General features: G+C 41.2%; 1 protein-coding gene across 1 annotated transcript in view; it reads right to left on the reverse strand.

Moving 5' to 3' along the window:
- fgf11b (fibroblast growth factor 11b) overlaps window positions 1-23,909 on the reverse strand; it is a 39,956-nt gene that overhangs the window by 10,994 nt on the left and 5,053 nt on the right. The window contains exons 2-3 of the mRNA XM_023418211.2: window positions 8,801-8,911; window positions 7,308-7,411 (exon numbers count right to left, since the gene is read on the reverse strand). Of these exons, the coding sequence (XP_023273979.1) occupies window positions 7,308-7,411; window positions 8,801-8,911 (215 nt within the window). The remainder of the gene's footprint in view (window positions 1-7,307; window positions 7,412-8,800; window positions 8,912-23,909) is intronic.

Below are 23,909 nucleotides of genomic sequence, written 5' to 3' on the forward strand. Positions count from 1 at the left end.
TTAACTCTCCATGCAAACATACACTGGGATTGCACTTACTACTAAATAAGGACAGTGAAGTACTAATAATACACACTCTGGCACTGACAGGGCAGAGTTTCCCTGAATCCTACTAATGTCTCTCCCTGCATATAATTAGGATATAAGAGCAGGAATGAAAGTTATGACTAAAGAGATGGAGAACCCATGAATAATATTGAATATCTTGTTTACTTTCACTTCACCATGCATGCACAAGCATGAAATCAGAACTAATGCCCCTGAAAGTGTAGCTCTACGTCTGGAATTCAGAACATTTTTTAGCATTTCTGAGGTGCAGTTATTTGCAGTCCCCTGTTTAGACAGCAGGGGTCACAGTGTCATGCAGGCTTCCTTCATCTATTGACTGTCCCATCAGCTCCCTGGGTAATCTATGGCAAACTGTGAAATCTGCCCAGCTGCAGTAATCCCAACATATTCCCATTGTACTACATTACTGCTGCATCAAGCCACTGAAATGTAAAGCTCATTCACAACAATCCTCTGCTCCACAGACTCACATGCACATAATATGTGTGCAGTGCAGGAAGCCACCAACAGAGCATGTTGCTGATGTTGTTGTCGAGCCAGATGTAGATGCACCATGACACGCCACGTTACATAAGTCAATAGGGCATAGACGTGCTTATTAAAAGGGCTTTGCAGAGGATGAGACTGACAGTTAATACTGTCTAACACCACACATGTATGGTCTGTCTCTGATGCTTTATGATAGCCCAGGGAGGCATGATGCTTGCATGACAAGTGAGTGGATGATAATGTGCAGGGACTCATGCCTCTGTTGTGTTGACTGACAGCTGGAAGGCTCCTGTCAATATACAGCAGCTGAGGGAGGGGTGGTAACTGACATTCCCCTCTTCGACCCTCAGTGACTGAGGTGACCAGCTGCACGCCGCCTCTGCTTTTAATTTTCTGCCACACAGAATAAAGTGGTTGTGTCATCATCACTGTAGCTATTTCATATCTCTGCAAATCACAAGAGCTATACTCCTCTATAATATCCCTCAGACATATTTGGAAGGAGAAATCTGGTAAAAGTAGATCATGAGTCTATCAGGAAGAATAGGTTTTTCCTTCCCTAAGTGCTCTTAATTGACTGCCTGGCAAAATGTCTTCAGCTTTACGTTTCTGCACTTCATCTCTTTTCTCTTGTTCTGGCCAATTATTTTCCCTGCTACTTTTTCTAATGTCCACATTCTCTCCTGTCCTGTGATAAAAGTGATGCTATCTTGCTGCTGGTGTTGTCCTGCATCTCAATGCAATCTTCCAATGAAAAGAATAGAGAGGACATGGCTTTTCATCAAGAGGTCTCATGCTCTCTCTCTTTCTTTATCTCTTTCATGTCTGTCTGTCTATCACTCTGTCTACCGCACAAGTGTCACAGACAGATCACAGACAATATTATTTATTTAATGCGTTAAAGGCCCATATACAGTCTGTGATTGTGTGCTCTCCCAGGCCAGAGTTGACAGTTGGGAGAAAAACATGGCGAAATCTTTGGCCAGTCCAAAAAGGTGCTCCCAGCTTTCACTGTGAGACATCCACAGCTGTCAATTTAGAGCTCATAATGTAATAACAGCTGTAGCCTCCTACAGCTGACACACCTTATTTTACATGAGCTACTTGATCTGTATTGTGGTTCATAATCTTTAATGACTGATCTGATTTAAATTAAAAATTTTACAGGGAGAATGTAATGCGACATGATCAGCTAGAGAGAAGACGTACTGCTCTGTCGGAGTTCTTGGAACTATAGTAGGGCTGCAACTAATCAGTTAATTTTAATGTTATCTATTAATCTGCCAATTATTTTCTCAATTAATAATTCAGCTATGTACAAGGCAAGGAAACAGTGAAAATTGTCTGTCACAGTTTCTAAAATCCAAAGACATTGAATTTACTATCAAATTAGACTAAGAATACAGTTAATACACTGAAATAACAAGCTAGAACTGAGGAATGTTTGGCATTCATGGTTTAAAAATGACAAACATTTATTAACACAGTCACAGATTAGAGCGACAAATCACAGACTACAGAAACACTCAGTCCTCCTGCAGTTGTACTGAACGGAGGGACTTCTCTCACATATAACCTCTGAATATATAACACTAGGTTATACACTATATATATATATATATATATATATGATATTCACTAGGTGTCACACTAGACCACCAACATCTTGGATCAAAACAAATGCTTGATAAGCGACACCTCTTTCCTCCAATCAGACACTCCCCCCACCTTGCGTTCTTAGCAAGGTGTTATGAAGCTCAGTGGAAGCAGCCACTAAGCACACAATGATAAGCACAATTGAATAAAGTTATCCTGTGAGCACAAGAGCCACCAAAAAAGACCATGCAGCCACAACCATTAGCCCATGCTAGTATTGGTGTGATATGCTGGCATTAGTGATAGCAGTATTTGCTGAATAAATTCATAATATCAGTAACAGCAAGTTAACTTTTGTTATTACACTACTGTAGCTGATCACTAATAAAAACAGACATGTAACATTATGAACCCATCAAGTTACTTGCAACCAGTTTCGACCTTGGACCATGGTCGGACTGGGAAAGAAATTCAGCCTGGGACTGATCTGCTGGAAACGGCCACACGAATGACAGAAACACAGATAGGGCTGGTAAAGATGTTTTGACAGTCGACTGGCCGACCGGGATTTGAGCCAATAGTCCCCATGGCGTGTTCGCCTGTGCTCTGGTCTGTAATGTATTTGCCAGAAAATGTGGTTCTTCAGTGGGGAATAATTCAGCAAGGTCTCTTTCACCTGAACGCTGCGTACTGTACTGTGCCATCTCGCGTGTGGGTGGTCCCCGTGTCTTTATAAAAGTGTGCACTAACATACACGCATCACTGTCCCTGATTTCTACACAAAGAACAGAGAAACTCCACCATATCCTTACATGGAAAATTGTTGTTTCCTGATATATTGTTGTTTAAAATCGGGTATGTAACCTTTTATTAGTGACAGCTGATATGACCTCCTGGTGGCTATGTTTATTACCTCTCTGTTACTGTCTCTCCCCAAATGATTTTTACACCACACACTAATTTTCACTTGGATATGCAGCGTAATTCTGCAGTGTGGAGCCAGCTGTGGTAAAGGAGAGCAGCACTGTAACAGAAGCCAGCTGAGCTGAACAAACAAAACACTGGACAGAAAGAAAGAACTGAAATTTGGTTGGTTTATTTTGACTCATTCTGATACTTGTAACAAAGATTTTAATCTTGTGTAAAATGTAAAATGTGCACAAACATCTTCATGAAGGCAACAATATTTACTATGATAGGGAAAGCTTCGGACTAAATCTTAATTGGCACTAAAATTTTTTTCCTGTGACCTTGTCAACAGTCATGACTGTCTCCTTCAACACAAGCCCTTTATGCTCTCTCCCTCTCACACCCTCTCTCTCTGTCTATGAGTTTTCCAGAACACATAGATTATAAAATGGGGCAGGAATGAGCCAAGCTCTATTTTTGTATCAGGATCAGCCATTTCCTGTTGTTACATACAGGTACCGAAGCTGAGATTTATGTCTGTGGCAAGGCAGCAGTGGACTTCCTCTGCTTGTTTACAGAGCTTGATTACTGTGTGTGTGTGTGTGTGTGTGTGTAGAGGGAGGGCGTGAGAGAGGGATTCAAAGGAGATCTGTGAGTTATTCAGGAGAAAACAATAACCATCAGGAAGCAGCAGAAGAGGTAGAATATGCAAGAAGATGAAAAAATAGCTGGGGGGAAGAGACTAGTCATTCTGTCAGTCACCTCAGCTTCTCTGAGAGTGACAGCGATGTGCTTATTTATCATAAATGAAACCATTCCTTGTCGGTGTCACATACTCTCTTAGCATGCTTTTAAATGTAAAAGCAAATATGAACACGCTCTTAGAGCACAAAGATGTGTATAAAGGGCCATATCGTGCCACCTGCACTCCCTCCTACACCAGCAAATTAGTACATCAGAGACACTATAGAGAATGATATGGGGTCATAAAATCAAACATGCATGATATACGAGTAGACAGCTGTTGTGCACCACCTATATCGAGTCATTCCTCAGCTGTGTGTGTGTGTGTGTGTGTGCGTGTGTGTGTGTGTGTGTGTGTCAGAGAGAGGAAACTCTCTGAAAGAGGTCAGTGTGGGATTCAGTGCAGCTATTGACTGCAGCTGAGGAAATCCCTTCTCTTCGCTGTTCACAGAGGCAAGGCACCAAAGTCTAATGCATGCTAATCAGGGGCTCAGAAGATAATAGGAGATGGCGTATTTGCCATAATTCAAGATTTAACTCATATACAGACAATGCTCTCTCCTTTACATCTCATATGCATAAAACCACTCGTGCATTCGCTGCTTTTGCATATAATTTTTTCATACGTTCTCTTGAAAGCAACACAAAAATAACAAAGAAAGAGACAAATATACAACATATTTATCTCACATCACTGACAGATTTTTAGGTGTCCAGGAAACTGCACAATAATAACATCCTGTATTATATTTCATTTTCATTTATGCTCCACAAATGAGTGTGTGAGTGATCCCATGTAGATATGCTGTATACAAGGTAAGGAAATAATGACAACAAAGGGTGAAAAATCTGGAAGAATTTTCAAATATACATAATCTAACTTATTGTAGGTAGCATGGCCCCAAAGATTTCTGGTGAGATGATGGGTTTGAGGTGTAAAGAAGAACCACTTTCCGAGCCTGGTCACTGTTATTTATACCAACATGTGTTTAACTTTATTACCCGTGTGCTGTTATCTTTTACAGAACTGGATACATAACAATGACAGCCACAGTGAGGTGTGAATAGTCAAAACTTCCCATAATAACCATGTATTATTAACCATGCAGCCATGGTAACGTGATCTGACACTGATCATGTGTAAACAGTGTGATGTGATCAGACCACACACTCTGAAACTGACACTAACTCTGTCCACGGCGCTGATTGAACTGACCATCCTGAAAGATTCATCAGCTGCTGAGATGAGCTTCAATGCTTCTTTGATAAAAATAAATTAGTGGTTTTCCACTGTGGTTAATGGTAAAGTTACCACCCAATGTTACAAGCGCTGCCCAAGGTGCTGATCTGTCTGTGAGCCCTTGAACCTGTGACCTGCTCTGCCCATGGTACTGAATGGACTGCTCGCTGGAACTAGCAGGAAGTAAACAAGTGCTCTTGAGGACAATGCCTATGGTAAATATTACCGCCTGTCTCCTGATTTTACATTGTAGATTTTGTCTAACTTGCAACTTTACTGAATAAAGCTCTTTTGGGTAATTGCTTGATACTCCTCTGACACTTTATTAGGCATAATTGAAATTATACTTAAGAGCTAATGAAGTGCTTTGCAGCATTGAATAAATTAGACAAAACAAGTCGTGATACTAACACTCTCTCATGGGTATTACACTTCAAAGAGTTCTCTGTCTCGTCTCACCCCCTGCTACTGCTTCACATCTCTGTTTCCTACCTTTGTAAAATGATCTATTCGATTGGAAAGTCACATGGAACTGGAGTTTAATTTATGCTAATGTAATAAATCAATCAGAGCAGTTTTAACCTGCAACTGATTTGCTCCATTTCTCAATTTTTTTGCCACATCAGAGGCTCATTGACCCAGTGATTCAACATCTCATACTTTAGTTAATTACTAAAACTTAAACCAGGCTTAAACATTAACCATAAAACAAAACCAACATAAATACACCATAATGTGTATTAAAGCCTAGAGTTCTTCCAATACCGATATTAGTGTCAGATATACTGCCTTAAATAATGAATTGGGTATCTGCGAGTCTCTGTATCGATCCGACACTCAATAAACTTTATTTTTCACAAAGGACCAGATAAAACAGCCATTTTTCTGGAAGTCAACTCTTCTTTGCTGCTCTACAACAGTAGCCTACACAGGAAGTTGCACTGTGCAGCCATTGGCGACTCCTGTTGTAGAGTGGCTAAGAAGAATTGATTTCTGTTAAATAGCGTAACATTAGCTGTTAGCAAAACATTGGCAATTTGGCAATATGTTACACTGGAAAGTCCCATCAGTAAAAAGCCAATGCCTACAGTATGCAAGGCTTTCATATGGAGGGGTGGCACTAGTGTTGAGACATATTTAGACATTTTTTTATTTTTTATGACTGATAGTAAAACCAGATAATAAATGAAAGATTCTATGGCATTTTACAGCTTACCCTTAGCCATACAACAGTAATCACATCCCCTCCATACAGGGTGAGTAGTATACAGAAGATTTTTTAAATACAATGGTGTTGGATCAGTACTCTGTATCAATACACAAGGATCTGGTATGTAAAAATTGGTATTGGGACATCTCAAGTAAAGCCTCTGAAAACTTGAGTTCAACTGATTTTTATTCAGATGCTGCTAAATCCTGATTGTTCTACAGAGGTACATGACATCACATTTTTCCAATTGAACCGTGACCACTTCACACCAGTGAGAAGAGCACAGAGGACAAACATTGAGAGAAACCAGTGTGTTCATATAGGTTCCCATCACTCAGATTAAGAAGGTGATGGAGAAAACCCACAATCTGTCAGCACTTCCTGCAGTCAAGATTCTCCGACAGTCCCAGACGTGTTCAAGTTTTACACCCACTCCGTATCCATTCCTCCCTCCTTGTCTTTCCAGTACTAATTGGAATACTCATGCAGGTCTGGCAGGATGTCACTCTAGCTTTCGCTCCCCGTCTCTCTGTGGATCACCTTTCTCTCAAACGTTCATGTACACCTGCACACAAAACCAAAACATGCTGCACCTTTCACCCTTCCTAACAGTCCATTAACTAACTCTGCTCACTCTGCTCACCTTGGTACTGTCTATGCTACAGCAATTAGGTATATACACAGCACATTCTGTATATAGGCCTACACATACTGTAGCTTATGTTAAACTGGTGAAATACTGCTCTGTGTGGCAGCTACTGACACTTCTTCCTGACACTGTTCTCCTATCATCCGTATTATTTTGAAATAGGAGAGGCACTACTGTACACTGGAGTCCAGCTGACAGACAGCTGATCCTGAATAGTGCAGATATCAGGACCAAGCAGAGGAAAATATGAGGACTATATCCCAACCTGAATATTTAGATTAACCAAAACCACATCATATGTGCAACTTTACTGAGATCTGGTGTCATAGCAACATATTGTATAAGATGTTGGTTGAAATATGAAAATTGGTTTCTTCTGTACAGTAAATACACATACATACCGAGGTGTAGAGGTATCCGTCACTATTCATGGCAAGGTACAACCCTGTCTTTGCCCCCTGGATTGCCACAATCCGCAGTCCCACTGGAATTAAATTGAACTGTGCTAAATTGGGGAATGAAGTAGAAAGGAGGGAGACAGAGTGTGACAAAGAGAGAGAGAGAGAGAAAAGAGAAAGTCAGAGAAGATTGTGAAATTAAACTGTAATACTGACAGAATGAGCGTCTATGTCTTCAGAGGTGCAAAGGCTGAACAGCTGCAGTATCACTGCTGCATGCTGTAGCTCTCTTCAGCCCAGATTCTGTGACCTCTCCGAGTTCATGTTTATATAAACACAATGTCATGTCACCTTCACTGTGCTTTACTCTGCCTCTAAGCCAGCTTAATAATGGAGATGTTCTGTCACACCAAATAGAGTTTAGAGCAAAGACAGTTAAAAGTGAGCAGGTAGATGCAGTAACTGGACTCATCATAGAATAATGTTGGTGGTTGAATGAATAAAAATTCAAAATTCTGCCACATTCAAACTACAGTTTGAGAAAAGGCTTGTGTCTGGAGGGTCAAATAGACAACATGAAGAAATGATACTAGGAAGAGAACACTGCATAGTTTCTGATCTGAAAACCAAATTTAGATTGTTAAAGGTCAGGATGAACATTCACCTTGTCTATTTAGAGGCAGTTTAAACCTTTCTCTTGGGTTTATAAACTAGAGACTAAATTACAGATGCACTGATTCTGAATTCTGATTTTTTTTTAAACATCTGTCCTGCTGATTCTGATTTTCCTTCTCAGAACTTTAATTGACAGCTACACAAACATTTTATTACTTTTCTTTAATGGACAATTCAATTGTATGTTCATGATAAAAACATTGACAATATGAAATAAATGTAGGTGAAGGTCTCCCTCTCTCTCTCTCTCTCTCTCTCTCTCTTTCTCTCTTCTCTCTTGACTGCTTTCTGGTTGCAACTCTTTACTTTTCACACTGCTCATCAACATTGGATGATGATGATTACCGATGGCCAATAGCGAGGTCGTGGCCATGATCAGGTGAGGTCAGCGGTGTGGTGCCACCTTTGGCTGCTTTAGCCTTTGCTAGCTTCTTGAAATTGCAGCGCATGAGTGTAAATTTGAGCGATACAGAATCGGATATATGAGACTGATCGGCCCATCACTGATCAAAGCCAAACAAATTTGACAGATGAGCAGACAAAATCCTAATTTCTGCTGCAGGGACTTTTAGCACAGTGAGACACCGACTGCGGGACTGTTAGCTCACTGCGTACAGTTCAGCATTAACTTTGCCAGAGTTGGAGATTTGGCTCCCAGTGAGGGAATCAGCTGTTCCACACTTAAGCTGAAAACTGCAGGTGTTCTTCGACTCAGTTCCTCTGACTGGTGCTACATACTAGACTGTGAATAATTTGACTAAAATTACACAACATGACCAGGAGCAAAGACATGTAGGCTTTAGACAAAAACACACACTCACAAAATGAGCTGCTTTCATCCCTTGTGCTGTCCATGGTACCGTCAGGCTGCATCTGCAGGTAGTATCCATGTTGGCTGTATAGCCGGGTAACGATGCCTTTCAGCTGTGGCTCTGCGAGGGAGCACAGGAGAACGACATTGTATTTGACAGGAACCGTGGCGAGAAGTCAAGAGCAGAAATCATGTTCACTGATTTACAGGACCTGAAAAAGGAATGGGTTAGTGAACGATGTCAGAGTTCAAAGACACTAAGCGCAGAGGAGTGTGTGAAATGTTTGAAATTACAACATAGTTATATGAAATATCTAAAACTTGAACTATATTTTTTTAGGTTGAGTATGAGATGGTTTGCATTGAAATTTTATACAAAATTTAATTTTAACCAATTCGCTACTAGGGCTACATGATATGAAAATTTCGTTAGAAATGTTTTCATTTCCTTTTTCACTGAAAAGATTTTTGTACCAAACAATCATGTTCCTTTATATCTGGAGAATATGATTTGTAGGCCGGAGCGTCTCTGTAGCGTCTCAGCGCTTATGGTGCTGACATAGAACAACAATGTTGAGACACTTTTTACTTTTATCAAAGAAATTGCAGCTCCTGTTATTTGGATATTGCACTTGGCCATATTGTGATTTCGATTATGTTTTGGATTAATTGTGCAGCTCTACGCTACAAAACTAATGACATCATCAACTAGCCAATTAACCAACATTAGCATGCTAATGCTCTAAACTAAGATAGTGACATATACCTGCTATAAACATCATGTTAGCATTGTCATTGTGAGTATGTTAGCATGCTGATGCTACCATTTAGCACAAAGCAGTGCAATGCTTGAGTAGAACCTTATAGAGCCTTAGTACAGTGAGCGTGGACGTATCATACCATCAGGCAGTGTTACACTGATCTTGAAACATTACACACAAATGTTGTGAACTCACACTGTCAGTGTAAGGTATGGTAATATGTAGTACCTTACTTTAGGTGCTGCTCTTTCATCTCAAGGATATAAATAACAAAAGCACAAACTGCCTCACAAATCAAAGTCACATGAAAGGCATCAGTGTAGCGGCTTATGGGAGTTTTACCGGGAGGGAAGGTGCCTGGCAGAACAGATGATGATTGATCTCTGTTTGCTATTTATGTTGTTTATTTCTCGTTAGAAGTTACAGATTTCTTTCTAGAGGCGGCAAAATATACAAAATTCTAAGCACAAAAATGAGAGTTTAGGTTTTCAGTATTCAATAACGGTCTTTTTGTTAATTAGTGAATTGCCCGAGGTAGATTTTTCTGGGCTAATTCATTTAAGCCTTGGGCTGTGTAACATACAATAACATAAATATACAACTAAGTGATGAATAAAATGCATCTCTCACTTAAGCAAATGCATCCGTCCACAGTCTTGCCACCCAGTAGTATTTTTAGCTGTGGCCACCAGAGGATGAAGTCAAGTGAGAGAGTAAGTCTGTCTCCCGCTAAATAAAAGATATATAATCAGGGGGCCGGGGGGTGGAGGAAAGGATGGAGGGTGAGGAGACAGGTTGAATGTTTCATGAGCGGAGTCCCTGCAGTCTACTTTGCGTTCATTTGAGAAACAGACAGAATCTTTGCAGCAGCTGTCGGTGCCGCCCCCGTACCCTATAGCCTGTACCCCTGCGTATACAGTATGTTGGAAGTTTTCTCCTGAGCTCTGCAACTCGCCACCTCCTTGGCCAGGCTACAGGAGAACCCTGCGAGTCCCCTGACTTAGTGTAAAGCTCAGTCACTTAGTCTGGTCAGGCCCAGTGAAGTGACACAGCTCCTTAAAGCATTAATAAGGGGAATGAAACATGGATGAAGGAGCAGTTTATAAGAGAGCCTCTGGAGGAGGGAGGGCCACCCGGGAGTTCCTCCTCTGCTAAACTCCATCCATGCCCTCACATACACACCTCAGGGAAGGACCCAGGGCACTGCGCAATCTGCCTGTCTTCTCGGACTAGCACAAGAGCAAGAGAGTGGCAGAGGATGGAGGAATAAGATCTGTAGGACTATTTCCCAAAGGAAGTGTGCCAGGGTTGAAACATCAGTGAAACTGTGACCTACTCCCATTGTTACATACATGCATCTTCAGCACTCCCCATCCTCTCTCTTTCAAAGCTGCTTGTCAAAACATTTCAGGATCTCTGTCCGTGCAGTTTCTTTTTCTTTTCTCCCTTTTTCCATTTCATATTCTTTGAGTTATGTACGCTTTCATCTCACCCAATAACATCATACATCATCCAATCAGAGCAGGGAAGCCGTTCATTACTTGTCCCCACAGATGCAAAAGAGAGAGATGAGAGAGAGAGAAAGAAAGGGAAATGGGAGGATCAGGGAGGAGAGAAGTGAGCAGGGGGACGGCGAGGGAACAGTGAATGAGATGACACTGTCATTTCATTAAGAGTGACGGCTGTACGTGCTCGAGAAAAACACATTCAGCCAGAAATTCAATAGACAGCTCTTGCAATATGGCTGCAATCAAAACTCCCTTGCTCGGTGTCAGAGACACTAAAACTAATGTTTCACTTAGCAGAGCTGGCTCCAACTTCAAGATCCTCATCCCAACACCAACGCAGTAAATTCAGATCCAGTATAATGAAAGTGTGCTCCCAGCAAACCGTCGTGTTTTACTGCGGCTGCATCAGATTCATAGATGATAAAACAAAAAACTCCTCCTCTGTGGACTGTTGCCACCTTATTACCATACAAATATTACACGTGTCAGTGTGTGTGTCGGTGTGTAAGTGTGTGTGTCGGTGTGTAAGTGTGTGTGCCAGTGTGTGTGTCGGTGTGTGTGTCGGTGTGTGTTTCAGTGTGTGTGTAAGTGTGTGTGTCGGTGTGTGTGTAAGTGTGTGTGTCGGTGTGTGTTTCAGTGTGTGTGTCAGTGTGTGTGTCGGTGTGTGTGTAAGTGTGTGTCGGTGTGTGTGTATTACTCTAGTAATTTATACATTAAGCTCACACATGTTTTACAACTGAAACTAAATTATGGAGTTGTTGAAGTTGTGGGAGAGAAGACCTGGTCATCACTATGATGAGAGCAGAACCAGCTAGTCTATTAATCGAATTCACTTTGGGTTTTGGACCAAACAAGACATTTGACGATGTCACCTTGGGCTGTTGGAAATTATACTATTTAGACAGAGCAATTAATTGATTAATTGATTAAATGATTGATAAATAAATAACAAATAATTGTTAGTTGCATCCCTAAATTGATTCTTCAGTCATTTTTCAAAAAAAAATAGTGACAAATTCTCTCTGGTCCTCAAATGAAATGAAAAGCTTTTCTTGTGTATAATTGTAAATTAAACAAAACAACATGTTTGAAGACGTCCTTGGATTTTGAGAGGTTGTGATGAGCACTGTTTTTTAACATTTCTCACACTACATGACTAAAGGAATTCTAGATTAATCAGGAAAATTATCCACAGATAAATTGAGAATAATCCTTATTTGCAGCCCTAACTGTGACCAACGCAGCAGCAATAACACTGAACATGTCATGTTGACTTTCTTGACTTGAATATTTTTACAAATGTGCTGGAGGAGATTAATGATGACATCATACTGTATGACTGACTTAATCATAAGTCATTATTGGTTTTGTTTGGGCAGGCAGGTCCGTAGGGTCATGATTTTCTGCCAGAGATGTGTGTAAAGTTTTTAAAGTTATTTTTGCCTTTCTGTCCATGTGTTTACATCTGTTGTAAACTTCTGAGGCTGTTTTCTGGCTCTAATAATTCAGCGCAGCAACAAGGCTTTTAACGACATGCAAATGAACAAAACTGTGCATAATCATAACACTGACTCAACTCGGTGTCATCAAATAGCAGAGATGCACTACATCCCCATGCGTATTCTGCCAACTGCTCCCCTCTCACTATCTTGACAGCATCTGTGTCTGCATAATGTGTACACACACACACACACACACACACACACACCAGACTCCATTTTTTTCTGTCTTTGTAGTTAATGTTGCAGTATGTTGGCATCAGGAGTGTATACATCAAGGCTTCAACAAACATGTCATATTGTTGCCTGAGTAGCATAACCCTTTCATCATCTTCATTCATTCATCATCAAATACAGAGTGGAGTGGCGTACACATCACACAGAACAAACACACGTCTGCCAAGGTCAGATTTGTCTTTTGAAGGAGTTAAAGGTTTGAAAATACAAATATCTTCTATAAACAAGACCCAGTGAACCTGGGTTTCCCCTCCCTTCACAAATTAATGTGAAATCAGGTGTCCAAGGATTTACATTTACATGTCGAATGTTTTATACATGATACTTGAACAGTGTGTGGATTATGATGTCGTTATATTAATCACCTTTGGCAATATCCAAAATTAATATCTTGATACAGTCCCGCTCAAATATGTTGATATACAATATTATTGCATTGGGTGTTTTTTTTAAACTGTGGGGTGGGGTTTAATAATATAATATTATTGTATTTTATGTTTCATGTTTTGACTAATATTTGGAGGGAAATATTGCAATATTCTATATTGTCAAATATCAGCCCAAGCTTACATCCTAGGGCGGCGCAGATTTTACAAGTCAACTGATAGTGTTAGTTGAAACCATTAGTCGACTATTCATTGCATGTTTATGATTTATTTAATTATCTCAATATATATTTTTGGAGGGCACCAGAAATATCAGTTTCAGAAGTGCATGCATGAAGAAAACCGACTGTTAACCGCATCAGCTAAAGAGGTAATGACTCAACCAGCAAGGAGAACGTTAGCGGCTATGCTAAGTGGCTAATGTTAGGCTACTTACATGTTTCAAATGATAATCCTTGAAGACAGGTGAATGTTTGCCTTCAGAGTTTGCATGTTGCCTTCTACAGGTCGTACTTTAGCGTCTTGAAACGATCTCCCTGCTGATATACCGGTATGAATTATTGTTGCTGTTCATTGTACTAAGTCTCTAAATATGTCTAGTCAGGTGAACCCAAGACGCTTGGTTACATTACTATCTAATAACTGCAGGGACCGGCCGTTTAAATGATGTCTGTGACTGAGTGACTGAGATTGATGTTTTTTTTTTCCTGTGACCAACCGACAAATCTAAAACTCTTCTCATTGACTAACTTTTGGTCGACTATTTGGGGACAGCACCACTATATATACAGTATATCTCTGAACTGTAACAGAGGTTTTCTTTTGGGGAACTTGCAAGTAACGGATTTTAAAAAAGAATTGTCGAAATTGAAGCAGCAGAGGACGAGACATTCCAGACATTTGGTGCCTAATATGGCACAAGCTCCAAAAACATTTGTTCCTACATTTCCCCTAATGCAGTTGGACAAAGTCTTTCATCAGACCTTCTCTGCCTCCTAAATGTCCACAGACGACCTTATACAAAGTGTTTGCAGGCTGAGCGGTCCTGGTAATGAGTAAACTACAGTCTGTGTGTGAAATTGGTGCAGTGCCTCTTTAAACATAATTTTTTTGTGTCCAAGCCACAGAAGAGTGAGCGCACGTTACGAGGCAAGCCAACTTTTTTTCCTTCACAAGCCCTGGAGAAGTACACTGACAGATAGTGACACACTGTGACAGCAGTCTACCTCAGGTTGGATTAGCAAAGCACACAGAGTTGTTTACATGAGCAAAAAGCCTGTGTTTGTATCATGAGGGTGCATAGTGTGCACATGTAGCCTCCACTGCTCCACAGGGGTAAACACAGAAGACGATAACTCGGAAAGCTACTGACTCAAAGGTCATGTGTACTGATTTGGGTATGTTAGGGCATACTTGTAATCAAACAGTAAGAGCATATTTTATATGGCAGAGGGCCAAAAGCAATCATAGTTTTATAAGACATACCACAAACAAATGTAATGTTTGTTTCTAATGTATTTTATACAACTTCCTTCTTTAATCCAAAACATTTCAGAGGGACATATTGTACTTATTTATCTGGCAGCTGTTCTTACTAGTTACTTTTCAGATCAACATTTTACATTTAAAAAACACATAATAAGCTTGTAAAATAAAATGCCTAAGTAAAAATGGCATCAGTGGCTCTTAACCTTTTTAGCTTGTGTCTAGTTGGGGTCTATTGTCACATTTCAGATGTCTATGAGTTGTTAGCAGTTCTACTTAAATAACTGTTAAAGGCGCCTACAAGTAAAACTCTGATATTTTACAGCATAAAGCAAAGAATTAGTCAACTCACAACCCCTCAGCCTCAATCCTGTTGCTGTCTATAAGGTAGTGACTGGTTTAGGTCGGACTAAGACAGTAAAAAGCTAAATACACATTATTGCATCAGTATCAACAATCACACATAATAATATATCAGTCACAGTCACACGCCGGTAATATTCCACACTTCCTGTTAGGGAAAAATTTTTATCATCAGCGGTGAAGAAAGAGCGCTGAAATCCAGGATCTTATGCTCAGGATGTTTATTGATGCTTGATCAAGGAGAAAAGAAGATTCATCAATACAGTCTCCTGTGCATGATGTCACCTCAAATTTGAAGCAGGAACCCCTGAGGATAGTCTTTATACACTTAGAGAGATTACCATAGAAAGCTTACACTCCATAATTGGTCAAATATCTAGAAAAAGAGGGAGAAGGGGGATGTGTGAATACAGTATTGGTTCATTAACCATAAACAAGGAAACAAGGCTATATACTCCCAAGTGCTGATTCTTAGAACTGACCATCCAAGGTCTTCTGTTATCAGCCCTGGCACCAGCAGTATCAGCAGAAAACCACAGCTGCGTCTGGAGGAGCCGCCTCAGCGTCTCAAGGCCTATAAGGTTTAGTGCAGTAGCTGGGGCACAGAGACCTAGGGCCTCACACTGACCTTTCACCCTGAGTCAGTCATTCATTAGGTACACAAGAGAAAATTCCCTCACAGTTCCATATGTTGTAAATAGCAGTACAACGCCCTACATACAGGTCGATTTCCATTTTAGTTTCCTGCTTCATTGTGTCTGTAAAAGCTTGTGTCACTTTCAAAATCTTGGCTTTTGATAGAGTTCAATAATAATAGTTAATAGTAATAGTTTTTCTGCCATGTGGTAAAAAGACTCAGCTGTGAGATAAGTGTGTCTTTCCTTGTTTGTGTTGACACAGTGCTGTTGATTGACCTACGCTTAAGCCATTTGTTCTGGTTTCTCACAAATAGGTCTGAACATTTTGTCTGGTCCGTCCACATTTTCATGTGTTAACCGTTTGAACTTTTCCCGCCCTTCTGGTTTAAAACATTGTTTTGTGGCTGTTGCATCTTCCATTTCCTGAGGAGCTTGACGCCTGGTCGTCTCGCTGGCCTTGGCTGCAGCACGTTCACTATCACTTGGTTTTTTATAAAACTGTCTGAGGGATGTCTGTTCTGACATGTCGGAGTCGTGCTAATACGCAGAGTGGAGTCTAATCACATGACCAAACACTCATGGTGCCACGCTTAGTCACATGACAGCAAAGGCAAAACCAAACTTTTGTATAATATAAGTTTGTATTAAGTTGTCCTGACGACATATTTCATAGGTCACAATATTCGACTATTTAATATGATATTAAAGGATTTATTCATTTATTTGGATTATTTTCCAGTGGACATTTTGACCGTTGATATTTTCATCTAACAGACAACTGCACATGATGGCAGCTAAAAGCCACTTGACACTTTAATTACATTTATCTGATCTTTGGTAACACAGTCCCATAAAGTGTGAAATTGAGCTACTACTATTTATCATTGTTGTTAAGTCTTGATTAATGGATTAACCTTTGGTCAATAAAATGTCAGAAAACAGTGAAAAATGTCCATTAGGATTTGTCAGAGTCCAGTGTGACGTATTCAAATTGCTTGCTTTATCAGGATCTGGAAACAGAACTTTTGGTATTTATGCTTAAAAAATGACTGAAATTATTAATCAGTTATCGAGTTACAGGGAATAGGTTGGCGATTAAAGTGTGGTGGAGTATGTAACTTGTTCTCAGGGTGGAGGGTGGGATGTTTTTTCTGTGCACAAAGTATTTAGTTATTTATTTATTTCCCAGGTTTTCTGTAATAAGCCATGAGCGTACAGTAAGTGGATCAGCACTTCGTTACACACACAACTCCTCTCTCGCCAGTTGAGACTGTTAATAATCATGATTAATCCGACCATATGTATCCTGTCATTTAGTGTGAGGTGCATTCCTGTCCTGTAGTTAAAAGAACAGCAGGGACTGCACATTATCTTTCAGGGTGAGCACGCCTTCATGTGCTTTGCAGAACTTTCACTGAATATGCCAGAAACACGAGCTGCAGCCTCCACTGTCCTGGGTATTTCCCGCGGAGGGGAGGTGTGTGACTACATTCGCCACTCCTGGGACACGTGTGGGCTTGAGTGACAGAAAACATTCGCTGATCCAGGTCAGTGGAGTGTGGGTCAAAGAGAGCTCCCTGTCTGTTTATGTACATCAGCACACAGGTGTTGTCAGCACAGCCGACAACATGTTGACTCATCAGCAGGCCGTTTTCCAAGTGACCTCTCTACACATGAGCGAGAGCAGAGAGAGAGAGAGAGAGAGAGAGAGAGAGAGAGAGAGCCTTCAGGGACGTGACTGTAAAAGATAATGTATATGTGCTGCACTGAAAGTCACATTTTCTTTATCAGACTCTGAAAATTGCAAATTGCTGAAAAGTGCGTTCACGGAAATGTCAATAATAAAATTCAATATGAAGCACATGAAAAGTTTATCGGCTGACAGACATTTTCCCGTGTATCTGTTTCATCAGGGAGAAATATTTAATTAAAATGTTCAGACAGAGAGCGACATAGATGAGTAAATAAGTGTTATAAGTTTTGTAAAAACATAAGAGATTATAGCCATAAGAGCATTTTGTTTATTAAATTGGATTTGTCTGTAATCCCAGCAGTAGCTGCTGCACGGTCTACACAGGGATGCCCCTCATCAATTTACATTCGGCGCTGATAATCATTTTGAAAATCACCTGGGGGAGACTGGAGCCGAGTCCTACAGTAAAACCATTCACACAGCAATTATGTATGTGTCTGTATAAATGAGGTCAGTGCACATAAGAACCCAAGGTAATCACTGTATGCATCACGGCTGCCATCAAGGACACTTAAACCCTTCTCTGCGATGTAATTGCTCTGAAAAATCAGCAGTGGTTGAGGTTTATCTCTAATCAGCGTAGTGTATGGCTCGGTGTTGGTTATCATTACACTAATGTATTTATCTGGCTTGATTTGAGCTCAGTATGTCGCTCGCTGATCTGCCTCCAGCTGAGCTGCTCTTGATAATGTTGGAGGTAATTACTGGGGGCCTGCATGACTGAGCAGCCAAGGGCATTTCTTCTTCTCCTGTCTGACCAAACTAAACAACAGGGGTTTTCCTCGGCTTATATTTTCAGAACTCCCTGACTCTCCCGTCCTTCCTCACCGTGCTCTCCATCAGTTTCAGCTGCTCTCTCTATACGTCTCCTCTCACCCTGAGTGTACTGTATGCAGCACATATATTGCATGTGCGCTGCATACATACAAGAAAGTGGGAGTCTTTCTCTTGTGTAGTGTTTGATTCTGCTTCTAATAAAAGGAGAACATGGTTCCTTTTTTTTTTTTCCTTTTCTAAACTGGGCCATGAGCTCTACAGTGCTGCTAGTAATTATCAATCTTGTGGGAAGATAGAGGGGGAGAGGAGCAAGGGAGGAATGAAATCATGAAAGCTAGTTAACAACATGGAGGCAAGACAGAGGGATGCTCTTGGTTTGTCCAAAAATAAAAGAGGGAGAGGGATGGCAAGAGCAGAAGAAAAGGGCAATGATGGAGCAAAAGAGCGATACTAAGATACAGAGTGTGACAAGCGTAGGAGGAAGGGAGGGAGTGAGGGAGAGGAGATAGGGGGAGACAGGTTGAAAAAGGATGTTGTAGAGGAGGAAGAAGAAGGATGGCTGGACAATAAGCCAGGTTAAAGAAGGAGTAGGAATGAATGAGGTGTATCACATAATCCACAACTCCAACAATGGCCTCTTCATTTACATTCAAGGCTCCATAAATCATCTTTCGGTGACAATGGCAGACGTTCACATGAGTGAGACGGAGTTGTTGCTGCTTATTAATGGTGCTGACAGGAGCATGTCAAACACGAGCAGAAGCAAATAGGACTCACGCCGCTTCCCTGACACACATTCAAAATTCACGTGTGCCTCATTAGCATTGTGACAGGAACATATCAGTGACAGTTAACGACATGCTCAGCCAAGGAGATTCACAATGACGTGGTGCGGCTGCATCCTTTCGCCTCGCACTTTCAACAGTCATGTTATTTACTGTATGTGCTGCCATATTTTATTCTTCAGGTTGAAATCGTACGTTCTTTACTGTGTTTTCCGACGCGTTAAACAAGTAAAACAGAAGCACAAGAGCAAGACCACTGTGCCTGCAGCTCCCCAACACACCTCAACTATCCCTTTTCCCATGGACCCTCCAGCAAGGACACAAATAGGCACTTTAATATATGCAGAACAAACAAACACAAACATTCCTCTGCACTCCCAAAGGGGTCCGACCTCTGTCAGATCGTGTGATGATCACACAAGTAAACACACAGCTAAGCTTAACTGCACAGTGACGGACGAGGAAAGATTCAGAATTCAAACCTGCATTGATTTTCCCTGCTGAAACTTAGTTATAGTCCTCACACACACAGATTCTCCCACACACACGGACAAGAAGAAAACCAAGAGTAGAGACGCTTAACACAGCTTGGCACTAGAGGAGGGAATCCATTGTTGGTTTCAGCCAAACACTGTCTGAGATTAAGTTCAGCTGACACAGTTTCGATATTCGTATTTGAATAGAGACGCTCAGACACAGATACACACACTCACACAAAGAAGTGGGAAAATAACAAATGAATGTACAGTACTCTTATACAAATATGTATGACAGTGAGCAGAGCACAAACTGGACGTTTCATCAAACACAATAAAATGCTTGAGATGATGCAGTTTGAATAAGCACTGTAGTGAAGTTTGTCTCTGTGTAAAGGTGAAATTCTGGTTCACAGCGTGTGATGTGTGTTTTGCTGCATTGTTGTGCACCTGTCCATTAACCTGTACATTATGTGGTGAGTATGTTAAAGGTTCTGTAAATGAGATTTTAAACTCTGATACAGCAGCAAACTATGTAAAAGTATAGTGGAGTAACGGCGGCCTGAGCAGAGAACGAAGCCACGCCCCCTCTGTGAGTGATGTAATCTGAGTTTCTCTGTTGTTGTTTTGGAAGCTGGTCTGGTAGCATGTGCATGTTAGTGCATGTGAGACCCTCAGGTGGACTGACCATGGAGACTACTGGCTCAAATCCCAGTCGGCCGTTTTTTAAGTTTTAAAGTTTTTAGCAACCAGGGCGCCTCGGCGGCTGACCTGGTAGAGCAGCTGCTAAAATGGTTAAAAAATATTTTTTCACGTCTGTATCATATTCAGACATTGAAACTATAGTGGAAGGAGTCTGTTTTATGTGATGTTGCTGCTATGATGTCACTATGACATCAACAGGTCTTTTTGCTGTGGGCGCACGTGCGTCACGTGTGGAAAATAGGCAAGAGGCGGAGTCTGTAGATGACGCAGTGCAGCCAGTGTGTCGTTCTAACCCGTTAACATGTGCGCTGAAATGAAAACTGAGATGTTCTGCAGCTGTGACGCACACACGACGCATCCAGCGTCTTCCTGGCCTTAGTCCTAACCGCAGCGGCCCGGGTTCGAGGCGACCCGTGGCCCTTTGCTGCACGTCATCTCCCGCCTTTCTCTCTCTCCCCAATTTTCCTCTTTCTCTCTCACTGCATCTATAAAAGACCAAAAAATAACTTTAAGAAATTTGTGTGCGACCACAATAAGGATAACGGCGAAGCGTTTGCTTTGGTCTGAGATGCTGGTGGTGTAGTGCGACATCTAGTGGCAGTGATGATCATTTATAGAACCTTGAATTATATCATTACATTTCTCAGTAAGTAGCGTTGGTATTTTCAAAATCACCAAACATTTCTAGTAGCGAGTTATTTCTTTTCCCATGCAGCAGTGGGGCAGCGTGACCAAACACTTTACTTTAATGTCTCTTGATGAAAAGGTTGCTCAGATTCAGACTGTCTGTTCTCCTCCAGATTAGTCACCGTCACTTTCTGTTCTCTGATTCAGAAATGAATCGAGCAGCTGGATGATTTTTAAAATTTTTTTTGTACGTCCCCCCAGAGAGCGCGGGACCAGCAGCTGCCAGTGTGCCGCAGGATGTCGACCTCCTGCTGCGGGTGAGTCTCTGATACTCTTGTCTAAAAGTCATCACAGGTAAATGTAAAAGAAAATTTTTACTCGTCTGAGATTTTAATCTGGTATTTCAGTGAAATGTAATAATTTTCATAGTGAGTGCACACTGTGTGTACATGTGCACACAGACACGTCTTTTTGGTTTCAGAGAACCTCCTGCTTCTCTTCCAGTACATCTCCCATTCACGCCCTCTTCCTCTCACACTCTGTCTCCTCATCATTACCTCTCTAGGTGTCCTCCATCCTCACTGTCTTTCTCTTGTTAGAGGTAAATTCAATCTGTCCTTGTCAGCTTTAATCAAAGCACCCACAGATTCAATTTAGCAGGTATGTGTGGGAGGTTAAGGTGGAATCCTCAGAAAGGATGTTCTTTGTACACACAAACCTCCGCTGCCTCACTGGGAATGAGACTTAAGGCGATTGTCAACAGCCTCTCTACAGCTGGATGTATTCTCAAAAGCCAATTTTAAACTCTAACCGCAATAATACAGAAAAAGAAAATGGATCCCCCTGACCCCCTCCTGTCCAGAGTCCAACCAATAACATAAAGTTATATAAACCTTCAAAATTAAAATAAGTACATAAGTACATCCTTTAATCTTTGATAGATTTTTGCTTTATATAAGGAACCCTAAAAGATTAGAGGCAAAACTTTGTTGTTTCATTGTGGTTTAATCTGATGGGCACATCTTGGACAGAGTTTAAGCAATGAACTAGATCACCTACTTCTACGCGCGAACAGCTGCATCGACACCATGTGGTACCAGATATTTTAGATCTGACTGATGAAACAAGGGTCGTTCAAGGCTGAAAATCCCCAGACATTGGTGGAATGACCCCAACAGCAATCAAGCACTAATCTTTTGTTTGTCTTGTGGAGATGAAGACAAACAGGAAGCTGCTGTTTGGAGAGCCCTCACATTTGATTAACGCTGGATTTCATTTGAACATTTTTCAATAACCTAGTTTTGGCACTGATGCCAAAAAGATACTTTCTCAATATTTTGCTTTGATAAAAATTTAAAGATGTTTTCTACAAAACCCTGTTTTTCTTTTTAAAAAGATCTCATATGTACAAGAAATTTGATGTCATCTTTAAGTTCTTTTGCACTTTCACTCATTTCGTAGAGAGATTTTAACTTACGAGGCAGCTGGGATACAGTGTTTCCTAACATACTCACACAGTTAGTCGGTTATACTTTATTACGGCGGGGGTGTTCAAGTGATTTGCTCATGTCATTTATTCCAACCCCGGAAGTTATGGTTACTTACAACTTCTGCAACAACAAGTAAGTTTAGAATAGAGATGTGCTGGTTTTACCATATACCTTGGAAATATACAACTACCAGCAGCATCTGTTGCTGTCATTACTGTGATTATCACGGTTTTCTGAGGGAACTGTGAACATGGATAACATCCTGTTTTATCTGCAGTTTGAGACTGTGCTGAATTTAAAGTGATTTCTAGTGAACACTCCGAAACTTTAGAATAACCAACTTTAAGTGTGTTATCTTATGTATTATGATGCCACATTCACGTTGAACTTTGACCTTTGAACACCAAATTCTAATCAGTTCATCCTCGAGTCCAAGTCGACATTTGTGCCGAGTTTGAAGTTATGGGGATATGGAGATATCACGTTCATGAGAAACAGACGGGCAACCCCAAAATAATAGAGAAATTTGGTGAATCGTGATTGGTGAATTGAAATATGTGACATCACCTTCTGTCAGCTGAGCCCTGCCCACATCAAACCAGTCATCAGCACACAAACATAGAAATCTCCTAATGTGAAGCAACCAGAACTGTTCCAACTGCAGCAGGAAGTTGTTTGTTCCCATTTCTTCCAGCAGGAAGCCGACCCAAGTCTCAGGTGTCAAAGTCCTTCACCTTCCCTCACCCCTCCGAGAACATTACAATTCATTTTCTTGAAAAAGCATGCTGAAAACTGAATCTAGCAACAGATTCATAGCAGATGAACATCATATCCAGGGTTGTTTATTCAAGCTTCTGCACGCAGCACAGCAGTCAGTGACTGGACCCACTCACTCAACATTAACCAAAACATCGCTTTTTAAATAGAGGAAACATTCTCAGCCTCCAACCTACTTTCTGGGCAGATTATTAAACAAGAGAAGAACTTGATGTCTGAAGGAAGCTGTTTTACAGTGACACTTCACATCCAGCCCCATGATTCCCCATCATCTTCCTCTCCACATGCTGCCTCCATGACAGGCTGATTCACAGCTCTTTTCAGTCCCACCCACCTTCTCTTTAATCTCCACTGGTATCTCTCCCTACTTCTCTTCCTGTATTTTTGATTACCTCTTTATCTGTGTCCACCCCCATGGTTGCCATCCGCCTCCACCTTTTGATACAATTTCCTCTGACATCAGTAATATCTTTACTGTTCTCTGTAGGCCTGTGTTTACCTCTGCAGACTGCCCCTCCCTCCCTCTCGTTCTCTCTGTCTCTCTCTCTGACCCCTGTCACAGTCAGTAAAGTTCTGATGAGAAGCTACCTAACACTGCATTGTCTGATCAGGTGTTGTTGAGTAAGCGAGTTTGTGGCCCTGATCTCTTGGGGTCAGCTTAATGCTATCCTCTGCTGGATCTCTCCTTGTAACCCGGTCTGCTGCCGCCAGCCGGGGCCCACATTTGTGCTCCGACTGTCGACTGGCCCCTCGGTGCCTTACTCCCACAACATACTACAGAGCACCTCCATGCCAAACAGCCCACTCAGTGCTACTAGGTCTGCACTGTGTTTGCATGCCTTAGTTTCTAAT

Source organism: Seriola lalandi, unplaced genomic scaffold (genome assembly GCF_002814215.2).
Source record: "Seriola lalandi dorsalis isolate HSWRI2012SDOR001 ecotype SW California unplaced genomic scaffold, Sedor1 jcf7180002054581, whole genome shotgun sequence".
Classification (NCBI taxonomy): domain Eukaryota; kingdom Metazoa; phylum Chordata; class Actinopteri; order Carangiformes; family Carangidae; genus Seriola; species Seriola lalandi.